Source organism: Doryrhamphus excisus, linkage group LG12 (genome assembly GCF_037039965.1).
Source record: "Doryrhamphus excisus strain RoL-2023G ecotype Guam linkage group LG12, RoL_Dexc_Guam_v1.1, whole genome shotgun sequence".
NCBI lineage: Eukaryota > Metazoa > Chordata > Actinopteri > Syngnathiformes > Syngnathidae > Doryrhamphus > Doryrhamphus excisus.
The window spans coordinates 17,330,087-17,352,913 of NC_136368.1; the positions used below are offsets into that span (position 1 = coordinate 17,330,087).

Sequence of the window (22,827 nt, forward strand, 5' to 3'; positions counted from 1 at the left end):
ACCTAAATCTAATTGGAACAGCGCACAGAATCCATGACCCCTCTACCAATCATTAGGATCCATTACTCTTTATTCTTCTTCTCAATGTTATTCTTCCTCATTGTAGCTGAACAGGCACACACTGCCTTCTGGTACGGTAGATTGTTCTTGAGTGAGTTTCATGTGAATAAGATACAGAATTGAACTGAATTCATTTTTCAATCTTAACATATAAATAACAATATTTTTTTTTCTATTTAGCACTAGCACTTGCATGCATACTCCCTACTGTTATTCTTCTGCAAATGTTTTAACATAGTTGTTGTGTTGAAATGTCCAATGCTCCTGACACACTTTGAGACGCAAATTGCACTTGGCTTGCACTCGACTGCTTTGCACATAAAGTACCGTTACACAGCCAACATGACAACAACCCTATAGGCTAATTGACTCACACTCGAGCAACTGTGCTAGCTCGCTAATGCGTTGCATTGAATTGCAACCACTTCATCTCTGGTTAAGGCAGCGATTTCAAATTCATGGCCCACGGGCCAGACCATATTTTGTAGCACCATACTTGACTTCAAAGTTTAGTGTAGACTGCGACAGAAGCTGCAATACCTTGGGAGGAGGCCACAACAAAGATGCAGAGTAATAAACATTCATTCATTCATTCATTTTCTAACGCTTTTCCTCACTAGGGTCGCGGTGGTGCTAGAGCCTATCCCAGCTGTCTTCGGGACTGGTCGCCAGCCAATCACAGGGCACATATAGACAAACAACCATTCACACTCACATTCATACCTATGGACAATTTAGAGTCGCCAATTAACCTAGCATGTTTTTGGAATGTGGGAGGAAATCGGAGTATTCGGAGAAAACCCACGCACGGGGAGAACATGCAAACTCCACACAGAGATGACCGAGGGTGGAGTCGAAACCTGGTCCTAATAGCTGTGAGGTCTGCACACTAACCACTCGACCGCCGTGCCGCCAGTAATAAACATTAAGTGTTCAATTTCAGCGTTTAATTACGCTCAATGACTTCATTTTGGTTACAAAATTCAGCCTGATCAACTATTGAACACAAAAATGGAAGATCCGGAAGAGAATAAACTTTGTTAAGAATGATACAGTCGATCTATCAAAACCAGTTTACCCCCGCCAACTTCACCACCACCACCATTATGCCCTTAGTGAGAATAAAGTGGCTTCTTGAGCAAAAAATTCAGAAACACAAATTATCCACTAAATCCACAAATCAATGAATGACATCATCACACACACCCCCGCCAGTCCCCCCCCCCCCCACATCATTACATCCTACCCATGTGTCCTTTTCCCATTGTATTTCAGTACAGGGTCTTATCAGCCAAGATTGCTTCCCAGCTCAAGGTCACTCCCCCTCATTCAGCTCCCTCTGCTTGAAGTATTGATGCTAGTAGATCCATGGCTTTTGGCCACTAAAGCAAAATCGATATCCCCGAGCGCTTAGTGCTTGTGCTCTAATATCCTCCAAACACCAACTGCCAAAATGTTTATGCTGTATTCATGGCACATGGACACCCAGAATGACAAGGAATGACACAGCGGGTAACTTAGACGCATCAGAAATCAACCATTGTGTCATGAATATCACAAGTATAAATATAACACTGACTAGTACTGACACTGGCGTATTATGTTAGGTACTGTACAAGTTAATGGCAGCTCAGCGTTTCTTTCACTTTCAGTTCATGTGTTGCTGATGAGAGTGAGTTATTGATGCGGAGTTTAGATCAGGGTGAATAGCCTCATTTCGAACAAGGTCTTTCTTCTTTCACAAGGAGTGCAGATATCTCTTTGTTGTGTTTACTTGAGAGAAAACACTGGCGGGTTTGACAAAACAGCATTTGCATTAAAAGGCCAAGTTCTCAACTTCCCATCATGCTGATTGCTTTTGGATTGGAGGATGTTTCACAGGTGTGTACTCAGACCACTACTACGCCTTGCCAGATGGCGACACAATGCAAACATGATCCGTGGATCTCATAGCTCCGTCTGTGTTTGCATGAGATTAATTGATGCTGGGACCTCTTGACTTGATGAACTTCTCAGTACTGCATCCTCGTGGACAAACAATAGCAGAAAACAAGGGTGTGGGGGGAGTTGTCGCTGTGCAGGCAGACGTCCCTGCTGTGCGTCTAAAATGTCGCAGTGGGAGGGAATGAGTGTCGACATCCTTAACTCATTCTATCCCAGCCATTTTTCAAAAGACAACTCCTTCCGTGCCGGCCATTTTAGACGATTTTCACAGATATTTCAAGGCACACAGAATATTGTGTTCTATGGCTATATAAACATGGAACCTATCAAAAGAAAGATTAGACTCTTGTCCTTCATCAGAAAGAAAAAAACACGTTTCTACCATTTTCCATTCTTTAGTAATCAGCAATACAATATAGGTAAATTCCAGGAAAATATTAGTGCTGACTAGAAAAGGGAGAAAATATCTGAAAAACTATGCCATCTCAGAGAAGAAGTACATTTGAAACACTTATAAGCTAGGACTTCGTTAAAAACCACAGCATTTCAGTATGTGGAATCAAACTATGGAATGGATTGAGTAAGACCCTCAAACAATGCACAACGATGAGCCAATTCAAGAAACAATACAAGCAGTTGATGTTTGCTAAATACAAGGATGAAGAGTCTTGAACCAGTCATGATGTGCTATATGTATCACTATATTGACACTTACTATGGTACCCATTATGTCATTGGATGCTCATATCACCTCGTACTTCGGTACTGGACAAAAAATTAAAAATTAAAAAAAATAAAAATTTGAAAAAAAACCTTAAACTATATTATGGAAAACAGGAAGTGAACAAACATAACAGTTACTGATTGTAAAAGTACCAGATGGATGGGTAGGATTTAATAAGCTTTGCTTCTTCCTACTCCTTTTGGACATGTGGAACTGTGAACTGATTATGTGATGCATTCAATTGTAATCTGATGCATGTTCAAATGAAATAAAACCATTACCATTACATAAACAACAAAAAAGAGTATTACAACTATTTACAATATTATCACATTGTAACTGAACTATGTGTGTGGGGGGTGTGTGCATGTGCGTGTGTGTATGTGCATGTGTTAAAATGTCCTTACAATGTATTTTTGTGTGTGTGTGTGTGTGGTACGCAATGTAACAGTTGCTTTTGTGCAAGGTTTTCCTCTTCCTGTCAGGTCATGTGTCTCTTTTCTCACCTCTTTTCAAATGCACTTCTGCCACTTTTACATTTCTCTCAATTGAAAAAGTAAAAAAGCATGTTATCGATATCGGCCGATACTTTCTATATTGCGCCGATCAGCTCTGCCCCCACTGCAGCATCCAGAACAAGCATGTCTACCTTGTATGAACTTCCTGTCTTCGTGAGAGTGATATTAGTTTCGCACGCTGCAAAACATGCCACAATAAATGTTTCTTTAAAAAGTTGACAGAGTGTGGTTAGTTTTTGAGGCTCGGAATGTGAGTAGCTTTTTTTCTAATGCAAATATACTGCACAGTATTACTTTTTTACACATTACACATATTGTTTTGAGAAGCCAAACTGATTACTTGTGAGACCCCAGCGACTCCCTGAAACTTTGTTCTATATCACTAAAATCCAACAAGAACTGGACTTAGGAGACAAGGTGAGAGGTGAATCACCGTTGATGGACTACACTGCAGATGGGGATGTTATACAAATTGATGTAAAAAAAAAAAAAGCTGAACTATCCCTATATTGGGAGGTCAAGGAAGGACAGTTGATGGGAACGTCTTAATATAAATTCATACCAAGACTGAAAATAATCCATCTCAAGAACATATCACACTCACTCACTTGACAGTATATTCCTGCACATAATAAAGTCAAGTTAAGTCAATTAATTAATCGCTATCACTCCTCCTGTGAGCTGATGAATGATAGAAATCACCGGCAAGGCTCGCTCTTCGGACACTTTTGATGTACAGTATGCAGTCCTATGGTCTACACATGCAAACCTGAAAGCTTTTTGTGGCAATATACGCGGTGGTGCTCGCAGTCCATGGTTATAAAGCAGTGGTTGAATTAATCTTGAAAATGTCATGAAGGTCAGTGTCTGTGATAATTCAGTGTCAAATTCCAGCCTCATTGGTTCGAATGTGAGGTTGTACGTGACTGGACAGTTTTTAAGCAGATTTTTTTTTTTCCTTGAGCATCATTGCAGCCCATGAGTTATATCTGTTGAACGTTTAATCGCACACAGTGAAGGAACTGCAGCAGGAGATAAATAGAAACCAAAAACTGCAGCACAACATCACTGCTGGAAAGAACAAATGATGATGGTGACGAGAGGCGCGGGTCTGCGGGTTGTTTTGGGACAATCCATTTTATATATTTTTTATATGTCTTTTTATTTTATTGATATGGACACCGGGGAGGTAAATGTCATAATGGTCTGTGCTATAGATGTGTGCTTGGCGAATGATTGATTGTTCTGGCATTTGATCCTCCAGCTCTCGATGAAGGATGGGGTGATGGAGTCATGAAAGCACCCATTGCTCCCCCTCTTATCTTTTCCTATTTGCTCAGCCATCATCTGTCTCGCCTGCCATATATATTTCTGTGTCGCTTTTCTTACACAAGTGCCTCTTGAAAACATGCTGCTGTATAAGACTTAAAGATTTCATCTAGGGATTTATTGTTCTACTTTTCTGATGGCCTGGCCGCAGTCAGCTGGTGATTTCAGTGGGTCTCTGTCCACTTGAAATAAATTGTGCTGGTAACAAACTATGAAATGTTATCAGAAAACTATTGAGAGGGTAAGGAAAAATATATAAAATATAGACTCCAGGTTTCTAGACGCTTATTAGCATCTAGAGCAAGTATTCTGGAGTTAGTCACACCCCCATTCTCAACTAATTATTTCCTTATATACACCTGCCTCACCACGTTACCTGTATAAAAAAATCACCTGCTGACATCCAAACAACTGGCCAACATCTCCACCAAAAGCAAAACCAAAGAGCTGTCAAAGGACATCAGGGACAAGACAGTTGGCCAGGACAAAGCCGGGATGGCCTACAAGAAAATTGGAAAGCAACTTGGAGATAAAACATCAATTGTCGTTCCAGTTATCAGAAAATGGAAAAAGAGGTCCCTACAGGCCCACCTGAACTTTTGCCACTACTGCAGAAAAGACCTGGAAGAAGCTGATGTGGTCAGATGAACCTAAGATAGAACTTTTTGAGATCAACTAAACTTGCAAAGAACATCATCCCTACCGTCAAGTATAGTGTTGGAAGCATCAGGATTTGGAGCTACATTTCAGCCAAGGGGACGGCACAAAGCTGTCACATTGAGGGGAGGATGGAATTATGGACCAACCCCCATTTCTCTTGAAGAGAAGATGAGTCAATGATGGATGTTTCAGCACAACAGCAGTCCTAAGCAATCAATCCATCCATTTTCTATACCGCTTATTCTCACAAGAGTCATGAGTATATGCTAGAGTCTACCCCAGCTGATTTTGGGCAGGGTACACCCACCGGCCAATAGCAGGGCACATATAGACAAACAATATTATCAACATTAAACTAACATACTTGTTTTTGAACATTAACTTCACTTTTATTCTCATTGAGAATCAGAAATAGTAGCTTATATGGAAAGAGATTATGCGTATTAAAGCAGAATAAAGTCTTGTATTATTCACTGAGTTTTATCATTGAATTGGAACAAGAAAGAGAGATTGAACAAAATAATTAATATTGTGTATGACGGCTGCACGGTAGACGAGTGGTTAGCACCCAGGTCACACATTTTGTTATTTAGTGGAATATAAACAGTTTATACCACTTATCACTACATTTGGTGACTTCCACGTTAATAATATGTCGACCCACAACAGCGACAATAGTGCAGCCTTACTGGATCACTCAATGTTAAGGAGGCATCTATATAGAAGTTATTATCTATATATAATTTCCTTTTTTCTTAGAAATTAATATATATATATCAGCCACCATAAGAACATGTCTAGGGTGTAGTTGTAAAATATTAACAACATTGAAACTTATCTTTTCTTGTTTAAAATTATCATCACAATTGTCTGTTACTGATACTATCTGCATTGAATTAAGACATAATTGATACTTTCAGATGCATTGCAATAATTACAAAAGCCTTTTACATGCTTCCCTATCATTTTGAATGTCTTTAAGTACTGTTCTTGTAAAGAAGCAACCATGGAGCATACGGAACATATATTGAACCGACGTTGTTTTAGAAGGACTTATTTGAGCGCTGCACCCATCATGGAGGAGAGAGGAGTTTTTGATCAGTTTTAATCTCAAGGTAAGACAGATTTTGGCCTCATATATTCATTTATTCTGTAAACACGGGTGAGCAGTCAATAATTCTGATTTGTATTCTGTCATGTATTTTTATTGTGGGTTTTAATTTACGGTGGCTCCACACACAGAAAGGACCCAAAACAAAACACATGCAAAGGGAAAATGCTGCGAATTAAAGACGCTGCAAGCATATAAACATAAATAATTAAATCGGTATTTTATCCCAATGCCAAACTAATATCTGTTTGTGATCTTTTACTATTCACCTTAGCCACTTTTGACCTTCAAAGGAAGATGATTTGTCTGCGATGGCATTCGCGGCTTCGGACAGGGGCTCCATTCTGTGTTTATTCTCACCAGAAAGTTCACAAATTGGCCTCACTGCAAGAAGCCAGAACTCTACCCTCAAATAAAGTCAAAAGCTTACTTTACCCCTTTTCTGACATTGACGCCTACATGGACAGGTATTTTTGATTTGTGTAGAATTTCACTCCTTATCTTAACAGTTGAAAACCAAGCAAACATAAACAACAACCTGTTTGTGTCTTAAATCTTTCAGTTCTGTGGATAGAACACAGTTCCAGCTTTTCCATCCTTCTGTCGAGGACATTCTAAAAGCTGAGAAGCTTTTCTGTTCTTCACCATCACATAAGATTGATTACTATATGTCAGCTGAGAGGATGGACCACACGCCTACGCTCAGACAACCAGAGGTCAGTTGCACGCTTTGGACACACTGCAAACTCTTCCCTTGTCATCCCTGAAAGTTCTTCTTCTGTCTTATTTGTGATTGTTTCAGCCATAAATGCTTGATTTTGTAGCATTATGTTCAGTATGATCATAATAATTTTTTAAAAACATTTTCTTAAGTAAAAATTGCTGAATTTGCAAATTTCACAACCAAATACAGAGTGGACCAGAGGTGCCGGGCCGAGTTTTTTAATCTGTCACAAAATGCGTTGTGGGGTATGTGCCTGTTTCTGTTTGTCAGCATGTCATCATCACAATGTTTGCAGAAAGATTTGTTGTACAACATGACTTACTACAGTCTGTGTAATGTTTGATGTCATTATTCCAGCTGATCGGGCAACAACTTGCAGAGAATACCACGTCACTGGTTTGAAGTGTACGCCAGGTGTAAATACTGTGACCATATAATTTAAATACTGTGATCTTATATTTAAATGATATCTGTAAGACCATGACATGCTCAGACGCAAGGAGCACGGGAGCTAATGAAAATTATTACATATAATGCAATATATTATGATACTTATTTTGTCCCACCCCTGTCCTGGTATTCGTAAATAGAGATTGAGCCCTCTCACTTTAGTAAATCTTGAATGGTAAAGAAACAGATTAAAAATCTTATTGACAGTGGTGTTGACTAGAGGCTTTTAGAACAAGATTCTACTGATTAGGGCTGTTTGGCATGCCGAGTGCCAGCACTACACTGGTCAAGAGATGATGTATTCATAGCTTACTGGCAGAAAGCTCTTCCACCAATCTATTTTGTGTCTAAGAGATGGATGAGCCAGAGCTGTGTCCTGAAGGGTTTGGCGGTCACACCCACTGCAGCTATCATGTTGGTTACAAATGTTTTGGATGTAATTTAAGGTTCTATAAACATTAATGAGGCTGATATTTTATTTAAAAAAAGAACACAACTCTTCAGTATGCCAACAAAGGAAGGTATACACAAATGTGCTTTGCTCCAAGCAATGCCGCTTCATTTGCATGGTGTTTGTTTGTATCTCCAGGTATGTTTTATCGGGCGAAGTAATGTGGGAAAGTCATCGCTTATCAAAGCACTCTTCTCCTTGAGTCCTAATGTGGAAGTCAGAATCTCCAAAACCCCTGTGAGTAGTCCTGACGGACAAGGATTTGGTCGCTGTAGCAGTAGCAGTAAGACTACATATAGTAAAGTTCAGGTTTTCATGTGTCTCTCACATGCACTGCAGTTATTTGCAGTAGTGCCAAACTGTGCAAAATAATAGTTGTTCAAACAATCAATATTTGTGCTGCTTTGATGTCTCACTTGAGAGAGACACTTATTACCTCAGTTGCGGAAAAGACAGAGACAGAACTAGATCTGATTTCTAAAATTGGTCTCAACACTTAGCTTGGGCAACCCTGATCATTTTCAAGATTTTCCTTAATAAATAACTGCTTGTTGGGACCAGCAATTTCAGTTAAATATATCACATAGCAGACAAACACACTGATAGATGAGAAGTAATATTAAGTTTATAGGATTTACAGAAAGTCTGCAATAATTTGAAGTCCTACTTAGAACGTCTAATTAATAATAGACAAGATAATAGTAATATGATTTTAGGAATAAAAGGTTCTCCAGCATTGTGGATTATTCTAATTTACCTTTTTGTAGTACAGTTAGTGAGTGATGTATACTTGGTAGTTATTTAAAAAGTAGCACGCAAGCTGTGGGCACCCCTAGTTTAGAGGATCAAAAATGTTATGGGGAGTTTCACTATTCAGCAGTCTTGGAACGTAACCCCGTCAAATAAATTGGATCAACATTATGTTGTGCATTATATTATTTGGACTGCCTGACATGAATGACTGCAGATGTCTAAAAAGAGCAACTAAATTTGTGCAGTAATAATCAAATTAATACAGTTAAAAAAAATCATTTCAGGGTCACACCAAAAAGATGAACTTCTTCCGAGTGGGCAAGGTTTTCACCCTCGTGGACATGCCAGGTTATGGACACAAAGCACCCAGAGATTTTGTGGATATGGTGGAACCATATCTCCACTCAAGGAAAAAGTAAGATGTTGATTTATCTCCTTGGTAGAATATGTGTGTGAAATGGAATGTTAGATTAAATATGTGATGTCGTCGCCAAAAAAAGTACTCATCAGATCACCAGGGAAGTGAATTATCCCAGAAATACACTTACCATCTATATAGACATTACATGGAATTTAAGTTCAAAGTTAGTAGGATTAACCTACGTTTTGCTTGACAGCAAGTAGCTGAACGGTAATATTCACAAGGCATTCTTGGCAACAGGTACACAATTCCGTACGAAGCATCCATTTTGACCCATGAATATGCTTGTATGCTTCACTGCTTCCCAGATATGCATTTTGTTGCCTTTCGCTGGTTTCAGTTTTGAGTTGCTGTGTGTAGCAGGATGTGTTACGTTGAGCGGCTGCAATTAGAATACATTACTTCCTGTATGTGTACATGGCTTGTTCAGAGAGCCGAGAGACTATCCACAGTAGTCCCTCGCAACATCACGGTTTGAATTTCGTGGCTCCATTTTATCACGATTTTTGAAAAACATATTGAAAATACAGTCCGTAATGTTACTGTAATGTTTGTTGAGACGCACATGCACCAAACTTGATGGCCGGAACAATAGGCTTTTGCCTGTCTGTCAAAGTATATAGGTTGATTATTGGATCACACACCCATTGCCATTCAGATCCTTGCTGGAGTACTGGAACATTGAACAGTTGGACATGTGCAGAGAAGGTCATATTAAGTTTGCATGTCAAGGTTATAGTGCATTTTTAGGTTCATCCCGAAATTTTAGGCAAAATCTGAATATCCTCAAGTTGTCATCTGATTTGCGGATTTGTATCTTTTGGTTTCTTCTAGTCTTGTCAGGACATTCTTGTTGGTCGACGGCAGCGTTGGTCTGCAGAGGATTGATCGGATCGCCCTTGAAATGTGTGAGGAGACACAATGTCCATATGTGGTAAGACGGTCACCCTGTTCAATAGGGGGAGTAACGGTTATCCATTATCATGACTGGGTACCTTCCTCTGTTTTAAGATTGCGCTGCGGTTCATTTTAGGTACAGCCTAGAACAAACTAGAAAATATTTCAATTTTGAATGCACTCAGAATGCAGTCAGAATTTTTAGAACGGACTTTGAATATCCAAGAATGAACCAATAATTTACTCTTGTCACAAACCTCTCTCTTCCATTAAGCAATGCCCATGATTTTAGCATAAGCTGTTCGAATGCCGGAGCCAATGGGCCAGCAAATTAGGCTCCATGTTGCTGCAGTCCTTCATTTATACTCTGGAGGAAACAATAGTTAGCTTACATATGGCAGCTCTCTTGGCACGGTATAAAAAAAACGTGCTTTCAGGACATTTGCCTCATCGTCTGGTGGGAGAGAATAAAAAGAGAACTTCAAAATATTTCAGTGTGCACCCCTGAAATTATTCATTTGTCACTTCCGTTTTCCACGATTTACACATGTATTGGGCTGAAATGAATTTTTAAACTTAAAAAGAAAATATGTGATAGTTTTTCTTTTATTTAGTCGAGGAAATGCTATTCTTAATGCTCTTCAAATTGCTGCTTCAACATTTTTGTCATTTTTCTCCTGATTCTGACGTCAACACTGAATTAATGGCGAACGTGCTCATTCAGCTATTTAAAAACTCTCGACCCTTTCTGAAAGGCCCCCGCTGTGACTGTATAATGAAGCGGCCCCATTCTTTAGGCACTATAGTCAATTATTCGTGCTCTCAGGCTATTAAACGTTTGAACCGTCATTAAGGCTCTGACAGCACAGCTTTTAGGAAAGATGGACTATTACTGGGGAGAAAAAAGAAAACTTAAATCTTTTAGTTTAAATGGTCCTCTTCTACTTACCTATCTACAGACAACGGGGGAAATAATTATTTGAATTTAGAATTTTTATTTTATTTGTATTGGGATTGTATTGTATTTGTTCCTCAAATGAAACATGATTATTTGTAACAAATTTTGGTTCAAACGGTGACAAACAAAACAAAAACTGACATTTCCCTTATGAGGCACGGTGCTTCACGAGTTCAGGGAGGGTGATGGCGAATAGGTTGGTGTGCATCTTGTTGTGCCGACAGTTTGGCAAAGGCCATGGAGATTTGGCTCATTTTAAATGGATGTAATGCACATAGCGCTGCCCATCCCACAAATGAATGTCACACATTTCAATCATCAATCACACCTCATTCACACTCCAGTTGTTTCTTTTGTTCATTTCATTGCAGTACTCCTATCTGGCCAGCAGGTGTCAAAACAAGACCTGATGAATACAGTACAAAAAATGAGATGAATTCAACCATCTGTCGTAATTTGACTTAACATCTGACAACATTGTTTTCACAGATGGTGGTGACCAAGATTGATAAATGTGGTCGTGGCCGATTGCTGACAAACCTACTGAATTTCCAAGATGTCATTAAATCAGAGACCACAAGCTGTTTTCCCCAACCATTTCTGGTCAGGTTAGTGTCTTCTTCTTTGCCCACTTCAAGGTTGTTTTGTGTGGTGATGTCTTGTTTTTTTTTTTGTATTAAGTCCAACAAATTCAGTTTAACAATGTATCAATCCTAAATCACAGTGCTTAAGTCAAACAGAAATCCCTTGTTTATCGCAGTTAATTGGTTCCACACCTGATCATGATAGATCGATTTCTGCAAAGTAGGATTACTTGTTACATCATGATACTTATTAATTAATATATAACATTTGTTTTGTGTTATTTTTTTCCTGGAATTAGTTCAAGATAAATTTACTACAAACATTCTAGACTGTTAAACCTAAAATCAGTAAGGGATCAAATACTTATCTGTCCCCACTGTAAATTGCTGTGAACTTACCATGGCGAAAATCACCCACATGCCATTGACTATAATTGTCTGTACCTAAAATAACAATTCACTTTGCTGACCTTTTTGACCTCTCCTTTTTCCCCCCCCATAACAGCTCTCTTCAGTTTTCGGGGATTTACCTCCTGAGGTGCTTCATTGCTCATGTGACGGGACAAATCCAAATTACGGACACCTCTCCAGAGTGACGAGGTATTAGCTGTGTTTGAAAGAGTGAGGCTGGGTCTTGGTGAAGGTACTTTCAAGTTATACTCTCTCAAAAGACGTATTTTTAAAAATGCACAGTTGAAGATTGAAGATATGTTCACATTTGTAATGTGTTTTTGTGATTGGCTGGCAACCAGTCCAGGGTGTACCCTGCCTCTTGCCTGAAGACAGCTGGGATAGGCTCCAGCATGCCCGCAACCCTAGTGAGGGTAAGGGTATAAAAATGGATGGATATATGAAATCTGACTAAAAAATCCAAGTCAAACATCACATTTAAAAGAATGTTTGAAGCTAGTATGTTGAGGAAATATGTTTGATTGTCATACCATGGTTGTTTTTGTTGCGGGGAATGACTGATTTGTAACTGTGGCAACTAAGGAGTTGTGGCCGGCTGCTATATGTATATTTTTGTTTGTGTTTTTTTTATTGTTTTCTTTGAGGCTGGATTCTGGGGATGAAAAGGACAAAGACAATAAGACTTCATCTTTCAGCTCCCTTTCATTCTGGATTGGAAAGTGTTTGCGTTTATGTTATATTGTTTTTTTAATTCTTTTTGAATTAAATAACTTTTAAATAAAAAAGAAGTGAAATAAAGTCATATCCAAAGTAAATGCAAAGCTGTTCTTGAAACAACAATTACAACATGTCGAAGTGCGACTGACACTAACAAATAGGAGTTTGGATACACTGAAATAGTTTTTTGTTTTTTTTTTAAGATTTGCCTACATGTTTTAGTTTGGAGGTTTGGATGGAAATATTGGATCTAATGTCATTTCAAATTTGACAATGATAAAACAAAAATTGAGTATAGTTGTAACTCGCTACATCGCAGTTCTGACATCACTCACTGACTCTACATCACGATTTTTGACACGTGTGTGTGTACATAAATATATATATATATATATATATATATATATATATATATATATATATATATAATCTGTGTGTAAGGTTTAGTGTGGACGAACATTAACATTTACTGGACTATTGCCAACATCACAAGACTATTTCGTCTGACTTTTGTCTGCTGTTGGAATACAGCAAGGATTAATGTTTGCCACTGGTCAACCATTTAAGGGATAGTTTGGATTTTTTTACATAAAGTTGTATGACATTCCCTCAGAAATGTTGTGCATCAACTGTGACTTACCCCCCACCTCCCCCTCCCCCCATTTCATTCTATAAGCCGAGTTTTGGTCGGATTCTGGTGATGAGGAACATAGTTCTGGTTAGTTGGTGTGGCCACTTAAGTAAAGAGTTTGGCATCTCAAAACAATATGCATTCAAAATAGAAATACATTTACATAAAAAAATCAGACCTCACAGTCTCTCTGCGTTACTTTCTCTCCCGTCATATCATTGTGCATCTGGTGCCTGTCCATTGTTTCCTCATCCGGACTATCCCTTATGCTATTCCTTTAATGTTTACAGAGCCTGCAGCTGTGATGTATGCCTACTTGTATGAGTCTCGCTCAGGGTGCAAGAGGTCAATTCTGGACGAGCCCTCATTTGTCTTAACCTGACTGTAAGGCCACTGACTTACAGCCAACAATGAAGGACAGAGCAAAAGCACAACACTAGGTTTTAGGTCCAGTTCTTTCTCCTTCTCAGTCATAGTCTCAGGCTATGGCTTTTAAGCCCCCTCAAGCGGCACCCAACCCAGGTGTAGGGAGTTGACCTGATTCAGGTCCAGTAACCTAGCGAGAGCAGCAGCAACAACACAACCAGACGGCAGGAGCCGTCACATCATGTATATCTTTCCAATCTAGACAAACAAAGCTTTCCAACGACATACTGTATAACACGACAAGGCCAGGCTGCGTAAAACCAAGGCTTTGTCACAAAATCAGTAGCATGCCATAGCAATGGGGAGGGGTTAAATAAAATTTCAAATTAGTTCACCTCAGATGATTGTGTTACTTAACAGTACATAATGAAGAAAAAACTGATTTAACTGCAGTTAAATGCAGTCATAACTTTTTATAGAAACAAGTGCTTGAGGGGTCAAGGTAATAGCTTTAAAATCTTTTGTGCTGCCATTCCTGTCACTTCATAAAAAGGTAATCTAAACAGTGACCTACACCTCACAGCTGCATTGTCTTCCCTTCAGGATGCTTCATGTGTTATCTACAATCAGCTCACTTAAGAAAATGACCATGACATGACATAAATTCTCACATTTTAACAGCCCGGGAACACAGACATCACATTTAAAGCATCCCGAATGAGGAACAAGAAAGATAAAGGAAGATGGAGTGAGATAAAGATTAGATAAGACTCTTGTAATGCTACCTACTTCTAGTATTTGATTACCCGTGTTGGCATACCGCATACCAAAATCAAAAGTGTATTTTAAATAAATACCTTTTCATGAGGGTGACTAAAACATTTAAAGGCATGTCATATGGATCACTCTTTATGTACATTCTCCTCTGATCCTCATTAGTATGTCAACAGTCATTTGTGGCTTGTGCCTTGTTTTTATTGGGTTGTGGTGCAATGTAAATTTAACATTTAATGAAACGTAACAAGAAAAAGTTGTTCAAACTTGAAATAGTCAAATTATTCCAAGGTTGGCAACTCCGTCCAGTAGATGGCATGCTTCTTAATATCCCTCTGGATTCTGTTGCCTTAAAAATGTGATGAGCAGCAAATCTCTGGACTTTTTCTGGTCTTATTGAACACAATATGAAGTCACATACTGGTCCCCATTCAACTTTTCAGAATTTTTGTGTGTCTTGAGAACAGCTTTATAGGTACACAGTGTTACATTAATCCTTCGTTTATCACAGTTAATTGGCTGCAGAGCCAACAATAAGTTCATTTCTGCAAAGTAGGATGCCATATTTCTAAATTAAATATTTTCATACTTAAGAGCGTAGACTAGCTGTTTACCAACTTGTAAATATGACCCCATAGTCACTTTTACACTCGTATTGCAGAATATAGTAAACATAAAAGATTAATAATAAACAATTTCAGACATAAATAAGATTACTATATACTGTAGATTCGCACATGTTCATGATAGCTTAAACGAGATGGGGAGAAACTCTAATTTACTGTCTAAAGGGTATGCTTTTTCAACTTTTTTCCCCACTTTTTTGACCTACAAATGTGGTTAGAATGTTGTATTCTCATATTAAACGATGCAAAAGTTTCAGATAATGAGGTTTGCGCACTTGGAAGTGAACCCTAAAAGTTTTTTGTTTTTTGCGGTAACCACAAAATCCAAAGAAATAGAGCTGAATAAGTGCAGATTCTGGAAGAACTATAAAGCTTTGTGTGCTGGTTATTGTGTGTAGCTGCTCTATAGGAGTCTACAACTCAATACAAAGGTCCGAAAAATGAGCATGATAGGTCCCCTTTTAAGAGGAATTATATTTCTTTCTCCCTGTAACAGTGAAGAGAATTTGAATTCAGTAGAAGGGGTATCATATTGGATGTTATGATCTTCGGGTATCTAGCACTTGGACAGTTCCCTTCCTTTCAGAGAAAAGTATCCATCGGCAAGATGGTGAACCTCCAGTTGCTTATAAGGCTCTGTTTCTACACTGAAATGTTTTTGGACAATACACTATTATTATTAAAAATAGGTAAATGACTAGAGCTCTATGTGATAAGGCACAGTATTATATTTTGTTCATTAAACTTTACAAAGATCGTCACTGACCCACAGTGCATCAAAATGCATTTATTCTCACATGGGAGCGCTTTAACCTGCACTGAGTGAACCCTAAAAAGACAGTCATATATATATTTTTTTTTATCATAAAACGTACATTTTATGTGTGCCTTTATGTGCATACAACGTGTACTCAGTGTGGAGTACAAGCGGCTGCTCTTTTGACCCATCATAAGGCAGAGCCATGTGACAGACCAAGCGGAACACATACACATAATACAGTACATTCCTGTTATTTTTCTAAAGTAGCGCCCTGCTAATTCATGTCAAATATGTGTCATGTCCCATAGAGTATTTGTTGCAATGAGCATTCATTAGGGCTCAAGCACTATTGTAATCGTAATGTTTCTTCTTATTATTATTATTCTTCCAACGAAATGATTGCCTTTTTGAGGGCCTAAACATGCCCGATGAGGTAGCTTGGGCATCTGGTTAGGATGCCTCCCGGACGCCTCCCTGGGGAGGTGTTAAGGGCATGTCTGACTGGTAGGAGGCATCAAGGAAGACCGAATTGTCACATGACAACCACTCAAATGTTTCCTATAAGTCATTTGGGGAGTCAACGAGTTCATGTCGATTCCAAGCTATATGGGACACATGTTGGCACATATAAAGTGTTGGTGTCAAGATGACTTTCTTATGAGTTAAATTCTCAGGGCATGATGCTACAAGTAAGCTTAAGTTTAACTGTGTAATAAAGTTTAAGAGTCCAAAGGGCCTTTCAATGAATGATGGCACAATCGCACTTCAAAACGATTCTTTTATATGCATGTGCTTTTGAACACTGACCCTATAAAAACGACAGTGGTTAATTTCTTTTTCACACAAATTTCCTTCCCCCTGTATTTGAAGCAGTGGGCTGGTCTGTTAGGTCATCGTGTTATTGAATAACCAAAAGAACGGGAAATGAGTCAGTCCACTAAAATCTACAAATTACAAGCTCCTGAAGGCACACTTCCATTTGTCTCTCAACGGTAACTGCCACGGATAATTCTCCTCGGCTGTGACATTACCAACATGTCTGTATTCGGGGAAACAACTGTAAGACATGGTGCCTGCGTCGCTGAGGCCACGATCTGCTCCGGCACTAATTGCCTGGTTCCAACCAGTGACTTCAATGCAACACTGAGTCTCGTATTGAGTACTGTGCTTACCATCATGCTGGCTATGGTCATGTTTTCAATGGGCTGCACCGTTGATGCCAAAAAACTTTGGGGGCACATCAAGAGACCATGGGGCATCATTATTGGCTTCCTCTGCCAGTTTGGCATCATGCCTTTCACGGCCTTTGCCTTATCGATTGCATTTGGTGTGCTGCCTGTTCAGGCCATTGTCATCGTTATCATGGGTTGCTGTCCAGGAGGCTCCGGTTCCAATATCATCTGCTACTGGTTAGATGGAGATATGGACTTAAGGTAAGCGACTGTCTGGGCTATGTGAAGAGCGTGTGAATGACTGGGGCGGCTCAAGTGGTAGAGTTGTTGTCTCCCAACCTGATGGTTCTGGGTTTGATTCCCAGTTCCCCCATGACCATGTTCAAGTTGTCCAGTTGCTCCTGATGAACCAACCTTTATGGATTAATATTTGAGTCTGAATAACTGCACTGCATTTGTCGTTGTGCAAAAAACTGATCACCGTTTCTTATTATGTTTAAAAAACATGTTATTATTAGACAGGGTTATAGGATTAACAGAACAGTATTAATTTCTTTCGCACAGTATCAGTATGACAGCCTGTTCGTCCATCCTTGCCTTGGGAATGATGCCACTCTGTCTGCTTATTTACACCTCCATCTGGACATCTTCAGACACCATCCAAATCCCATATGACAGCATTGGTAAGTAGACAAGTCAAGGTACATTCTGAACAAAATGGGCAAAATTGACGTGAAATCTGTTTATTCCTCAGGTATCACTTTAGTGGCCCTACTTGTCCCAATTGCAGCAGGAATATATGTTAAACGTAGATGGCCCCACTTGGCTAAAAAGATCCTCAAGGTATGTGTACACATCCAGGGAATTACTTCTTTCCGTCATAAAAAGTGACACTTAATGTTGTGTGAAGGTTGGGTCCATTACAGGGTTTGTACTCATTATCATCATTGCGGTGGTTGGAGGAATTCTGTACCAGTCTTCCTGGACTATTGCCCCTTCCCTATGGATAATTGGAACAGTGTACCCATTCATTGGTTTTGGGCTGGGTTTCCTTCTAGCTCGGTTTGTCGGTCAACCATGGTACAGGTAAGTTGATGGATACACAGTGAAAAAAGAATTTTTAGATTGTTTTTTGCAAAGTTATTGACACTCATCGTAGCTGTTCATCCACATTATCAAACCAAACCATGTCAGCATTAAAGCATTCAAGATAACAATTTTCCACATTCCAAAAATTCCCAATTTTATAATAATTCCTAATTTTCCTTACAGCATTTCAGTTCAGCTGCACAATTTCTAGAGACATGGCCTTCTCCAGTTTTACTTTAATTTCCTCAGCATGTAAACACTACTTATTATCCTGATGTGTTTTTCAGGTGTCGTACAATTGCACTGGAGACTGGTTTTCAGAACTCCCAGTTGTGCAGCACCATTGTCCAGCTGTCCTTTAGCCCGGCTGAGTTGGAGGTGATGTTTGCATTCCCGCTGATCTACAGCATCTTTCAGCTGGTAGTGGCCGTCCTGTTTGTGGGAGGTGAGCTTTCATCTTAAAGCTTTTTAATGTTCTTTTCTCAATAAATCGGTGATGTTAGTAAATCATTAATAACCAAAAGGTGGGGGATAGCAGCCTTTGATAATTATTTAAATGAGATGCAGTGTGCGCAAGCTCTATATTCAAATGTGTTTGGCAAGCTTTTATCAGGGGGGGTCACTGTAAATTGAATCTGGGAGTTAATTGGTTAATTATTGTAGGCCATACAGTGGGGAAAATAAGTATTTGAACCTTAACTTACAAATTTATCAACAGTCCAGATTTTATGATAGGTTAATTATATTAGATCCGTCCATTCATTATCTGGGGTCCACGCCCTCAGCAGGGAAACCCGGTCTTTCCTCTCTTGATAATTTTGATTTTGGGGTCACAAAAATGGTTTTACATGTGGTCTAGAACCAACCAAAGTTGGCTACATGCCAAGAAAGCTCATTAGTCTCTCCTACTGTCTTAGTCAATAAAACAGACACAGACTAATGAAGTTACTCTGAAACAATCCCATCGGGATGTAAACATTTATTTATGCACATGCATAATTTCACAATTGAATACCTGCTCTGTAAGAAAAGTACCACCTGGAGTGGAAATGCGCCTCGAATGCAGAGTTGGCACTGAAGGTGTAGATGTATAACTGCATTATAAAATGATAAAAAACCTGCAGAGAATATGGCAGGCGGCTTAGTTGCAGTAAGTTCACGGACATTGATCAAGGTTCATGACAATAAAATGTGTAATCACAAGCATTATAAAACATACCTTGGGAAGGTTGTCGTCTACGCCAAGATGGTTTACACATGCAACTCTGCCAAGGCAAATTTAGTTCAATAACAGACATGGCTTGGGCAAATGTAATGTGGTCAGGTGAGACCAAAATTTTGCTCTTCAGCAACAAGTGGACTCAACGTGTTTGGAAGCAGAGCAATGCTGAATGCATCCCCACTGTCAAACATGGAGATGGAAATATTCGTCTTTAATAACAGGGTGGAAAGCTAATTCCCCTGCTGTGGTCACTGCAGTATAATTATTCCCTTATTCATTATACCTTTTAAAATGCAGTTATTCAAGTTCAAATTGGCCTGGTGGGAATTCCATCACCTCCACCATTCAATGAATTTCATTTGATGAAGATGCTGAGATGTTTGATCACTCATTCAGATCAGTCATTGAGTTTTCTTGCTTTTCACTCTGCAGGTTACCAAGCCTATAAAAAGTCACGTGGTCGGGGAACCGCTGACACAGACAGTGACTCGCCGTCGTTGGAAGAAGGCCGCACCGAAGAAGCAAAAGGGAAGCACGCTTATGTGGAAAACAGGGCATTTGAATTTAATGAAAACAATGTCAGTAAAGGCAAGGCTGAACACTTGGACAAGAACACCCAACTGTGAGATGACTGACAACCAGCGTGACCTGCACACAAGCATGGCAATGCTGCTGACAAGCTACCAGCTGTGAAGACGCTCTGCAGGCTGGTGATGTGCACTACAGTTTTACTATATTTGCAAGTTGTGTGATCTTGCAAGAAATGGTTGACCCAACTAACTGTTAAATATTCTGTGTTTTCATAGCTATATATATATATAGTTGAAACCAGACAGTTTACATACACTGTGTAAAAACACACAACACACTTTGTTTCACTCGCTATCTGAAATGAAATCAGACTAAACTTTTTTCTGTTTTAGGTCAGTTAGAATTACCAAAATTATTTCTATTTGTTAAATGCTGCAATTACTTGAGAAAGAATATTTAGAGATTTTTTTTATTAGTCTAAAGTTTATGTACCGTAAAACGGGTTATAAGGGATGGCGGGGTAATAAGGGACAATTTTTTGGGAAAATGTTTTAAATGTAATTCTGCCTTTTCATGTTAAACAGGAAGCTGCTTTGTGTTGTTTTTTTCAAAGAAGCATATATTCTTGAACAAATCGTTCAAAAAACATTTTCCCGAAAATTGTTCCGTTTTACGGGGTCCACAAGATTACAATGTCTTTAAGCATTCCCTTCATGTGGGAAAGTCCACATGATGACATGGCTTTGGAAGTTTCTAATGTTAAATGACAAATGACAACATTTGAATTCCAGCCCTCCTACCGCTCAGTAAACCTCTGGTTTCAACTGTATTCTTATATGCTCGCATGAAGTGTGGAAGTGGTGTAGTTGTTAGCTTTATATCAGCAGTGAAAATGCACATGCACAGAGAATTTAAGAGAATTCACACAGAGCTGCACCAACATGTGTTCAACCTTGTCCAACATCAAAATGTTCAGCCCATTCGGAACACGATGGCCAGCTAGAAATATCCCCCATTTTATGTAATTCCACAGTTTCTGTGACACTTCTCATTTTTCTCAACTGATTCCAACATCAATCAAAAGGTTATTTTCCACATTACAAAACTTATCATTTTTGCCAGAATTCTACATTTTCCGGACCAAAAATTAGTATCAAAATGAATTTAAATTTCCCACATTTCTTGAAGTGGTTAGCATGGAGGTCACACAGTCAGGTGTGATCGGGAAGACCTTGATTCGATTCTCCGCTTGGGCGTCTCTGTGTGGAGTTTACATTCTTCCCATGGGTTTTCTGCGGGTAGTCCAGTTTCCTCCCACAGTCCAAAAAATGCTAGTTTAATTGCCATCTCTAAATTGTCCATAGGTATGAATGTGAGTGTGAATGGTTGTTTGTCTATATGTGCCCTGTGATTGGCTGGCCACCAGTCCAGGTTGTACCCCGCCTCTTGCCCAAAGTCAACTTGGATAGGATCTAGCATACCCTCATGAGGATAAGCGGCATAGAAAACGGATGGATGGATTTTCCACATCCCAAAAAAAAATCCCACCTCTACAGTAATTCCTCATTTCAGCATTTTAGTTCAATTTCAAACCTTCAGAACATGCAAAGGTGAAACGCATCGCAAGGCAACTCTCCACAAATTGCCTTTTCTAGTTACAAATAATGTTCTACATGCAGCAAGTTATCAATGCCAATTAAAACTATTATCTGCCTTTCCACATTTTATACCTCATACGTGAAGATAATATGTTGAGGGCTTACCTCACGATTCCTTACATTTTTAGACACAATTATTCCGAGCAATGGTGATTTTTATTGTGACAAATTTAATATATATACCTGTATACGCCACTGTATTTATGACCTTTAGACACAACTTTACTAATTTATTAATCCATTGTACTTTGCACATAATGCTACCAGCAGTCCAATGTATAAACTTTATATTGCTGATAATTAAAGGTGTATTTAAAATACTACAGATAATACTATTCACTGCCTTTTGAACGGTGCCATGTATAACAGAATCTTGGATGAGAATCTCCTGGCTTTAGCCAGAACACTGAAGACAGGTCATGGTGGGTCTTCCATCATGTCAAGTGAAACATACGGCCAGAGCAACAAAAAAAGACATTAATAGAGACCATATATCAAAATCGTAAGATTACCTTTTGCACATTTGATCTTAATGAGGATTTAAGTAGAGCTACAGTGACATAGAGTGATATTATTCTCCCTGAAGAAGTCCTGCAGTGTTGTCCTGTTGAAAATGCCAGCTGTTACCACAAACGAGGTGCCCATGGTGGCCCCCAACTATAAGGCTGTGACCTCAAGCAGTTGCCTTCCTTCCTGATGGCAAGCGGTACCCCTGCCTTTTGCTGTTCTGTTCCAAACTACTTGGGTTGATTGATTCCCTGTGTCCTGTGTTGTCAACAGGCCTCTCCTGTTTCTCCATTATGCTCCTCTTGTCTTAACAATAAATGACCTTGGTCCTCCGTCACTCAGGATTGTTACTTTCTTGGCATAGTCGTCGGAACCTTCAATCCTTACAGCATCTATCTCTTGCCCAATAAATGGTTAAGAAGTTTCAAGTATTTTGTTTTCGCTCTCAGGCCTCATTCCAGTTGTTATGTCGTTACTTTATTTTGCAATGTTATTTTTGGCAGACTTTTAATTTTTCATACTTGAATCTTCAGATTAAAAAAGTGGTTCACAATCAAGAAAACCCAAGCGAGCAGAGATATCCCAACGGGTCGTATGATTTGGTTTTAGATGGACTCTATGGAATAAAAGACACCAAAGCTTAAAACACTGATGCATGTATTTCGAAACTTTGATACTATTATGATGATTATGATGATCCTTTCATAACCCTGCTACTACTATGACATGTTTATACCTGATGATATGAACAAGGTAGTAATGCAAAGAGTAATTGTACA

At 39.1% G+C, this 22,827-nt stretch overlaps 2 protein-coding genes across 2 annotated transcripts; both read left to right on the forward strand.

The window, feature by feature from the left end:
• Positions 1-6,261: 6,261 nt before the first annotated feature.
• On the forward strand, positions 6,262-12,794 carry gtpbp8 (GTP binding protein 8). The gene is made up of 8 exons (XM_058082422.2): positions 6,262-6,350; positions 6,621-6,813; positions 6,909-7,062; positions 8,110-8,208; positions 9,009-9,139; positions 9,980-10,079; positions 11,490-11,608; positions 12,090-12,794. Exons 2-8 carry the CDS (start codon positions 6,644-6,646, stop codon positions 12,178-12,180), a joined length of 864 nt encoding a protein of 287 aa, XP_057938405.2. The 5' UTR covers positions 6,262-6,350; positions 6,621-6,643; the 3' UTR covers positions 12,181-12,794.
• Positions 12,795-16,403: 3,609 nt separating this feature from the next.
• slc10a2 (solute carrier family 10 member 2) lies at positions 16,404-20,955 on the forward strand. Its single transcript, XM_058082535.2, has 6 exons — positions 16,404-17,302; positions 17,606-17,724; positions 17,796-17,884; positions 17,952-18,127; positions 18,418-18,575; positions 19,785-20,955. The coding sequence occupies exons 1-6, from the start codon at positions 16,905-16,907 to the stop codon at positions 19,976-19,978; spliced, it is 1,134 nt and encodes a 377-aa protein (XP_057938518.2). The 5' UTR covers positions 16,404-16,904; the 3' UTR covers positions 19,979-20,955.
• Positions 20,956-22,827: the final 1,872 nt, after the last annotated feature.

Coding starts and splice junctions, on each gene's coding strand:
- gtpbp8 (XM_058082422.2), top strand. CDS start 6,644: ATGATTTGTCTGCGATGGCATTCGCGGCTTCGGACAGGGGCTCCATTC. Junction 10,080..11,489: donor AGACACAATGTCCATATGTG/GTAAGACGGTCA, acceptor TTGTTTTCACAG/ATGGTGGTGACCAAGATTGA. Junction 11,609..12,089: donor CCCCAACCATTTCTGGTCAG/GTTAGTGTCTTC, acceptor CCCCCATAACAG/CTCTCTTCAGTTTTCGGGGA.
- slc10a2 (XM_058082535.2), top strand. CDS start 16,905: ATGTCTGTATTCGGGGAAACAACTGTAAGACATGGTGCCTGCGTCGCT. Junction 17,885..17,951: donor TGGCTAAAAAGATCCTCAAG/GTATGTGTACAC, acceptor TGTTGTGTGAAG/GTTGGGTCCATTACAGGGTT. Junction 18,576..19,784: donor GGCCGTCCTGTTTGTGGGAG/GTGAGCTTTCAT, acceptor TTCACTCTGCAG/GTTACCAAGCCTATAAAAAG.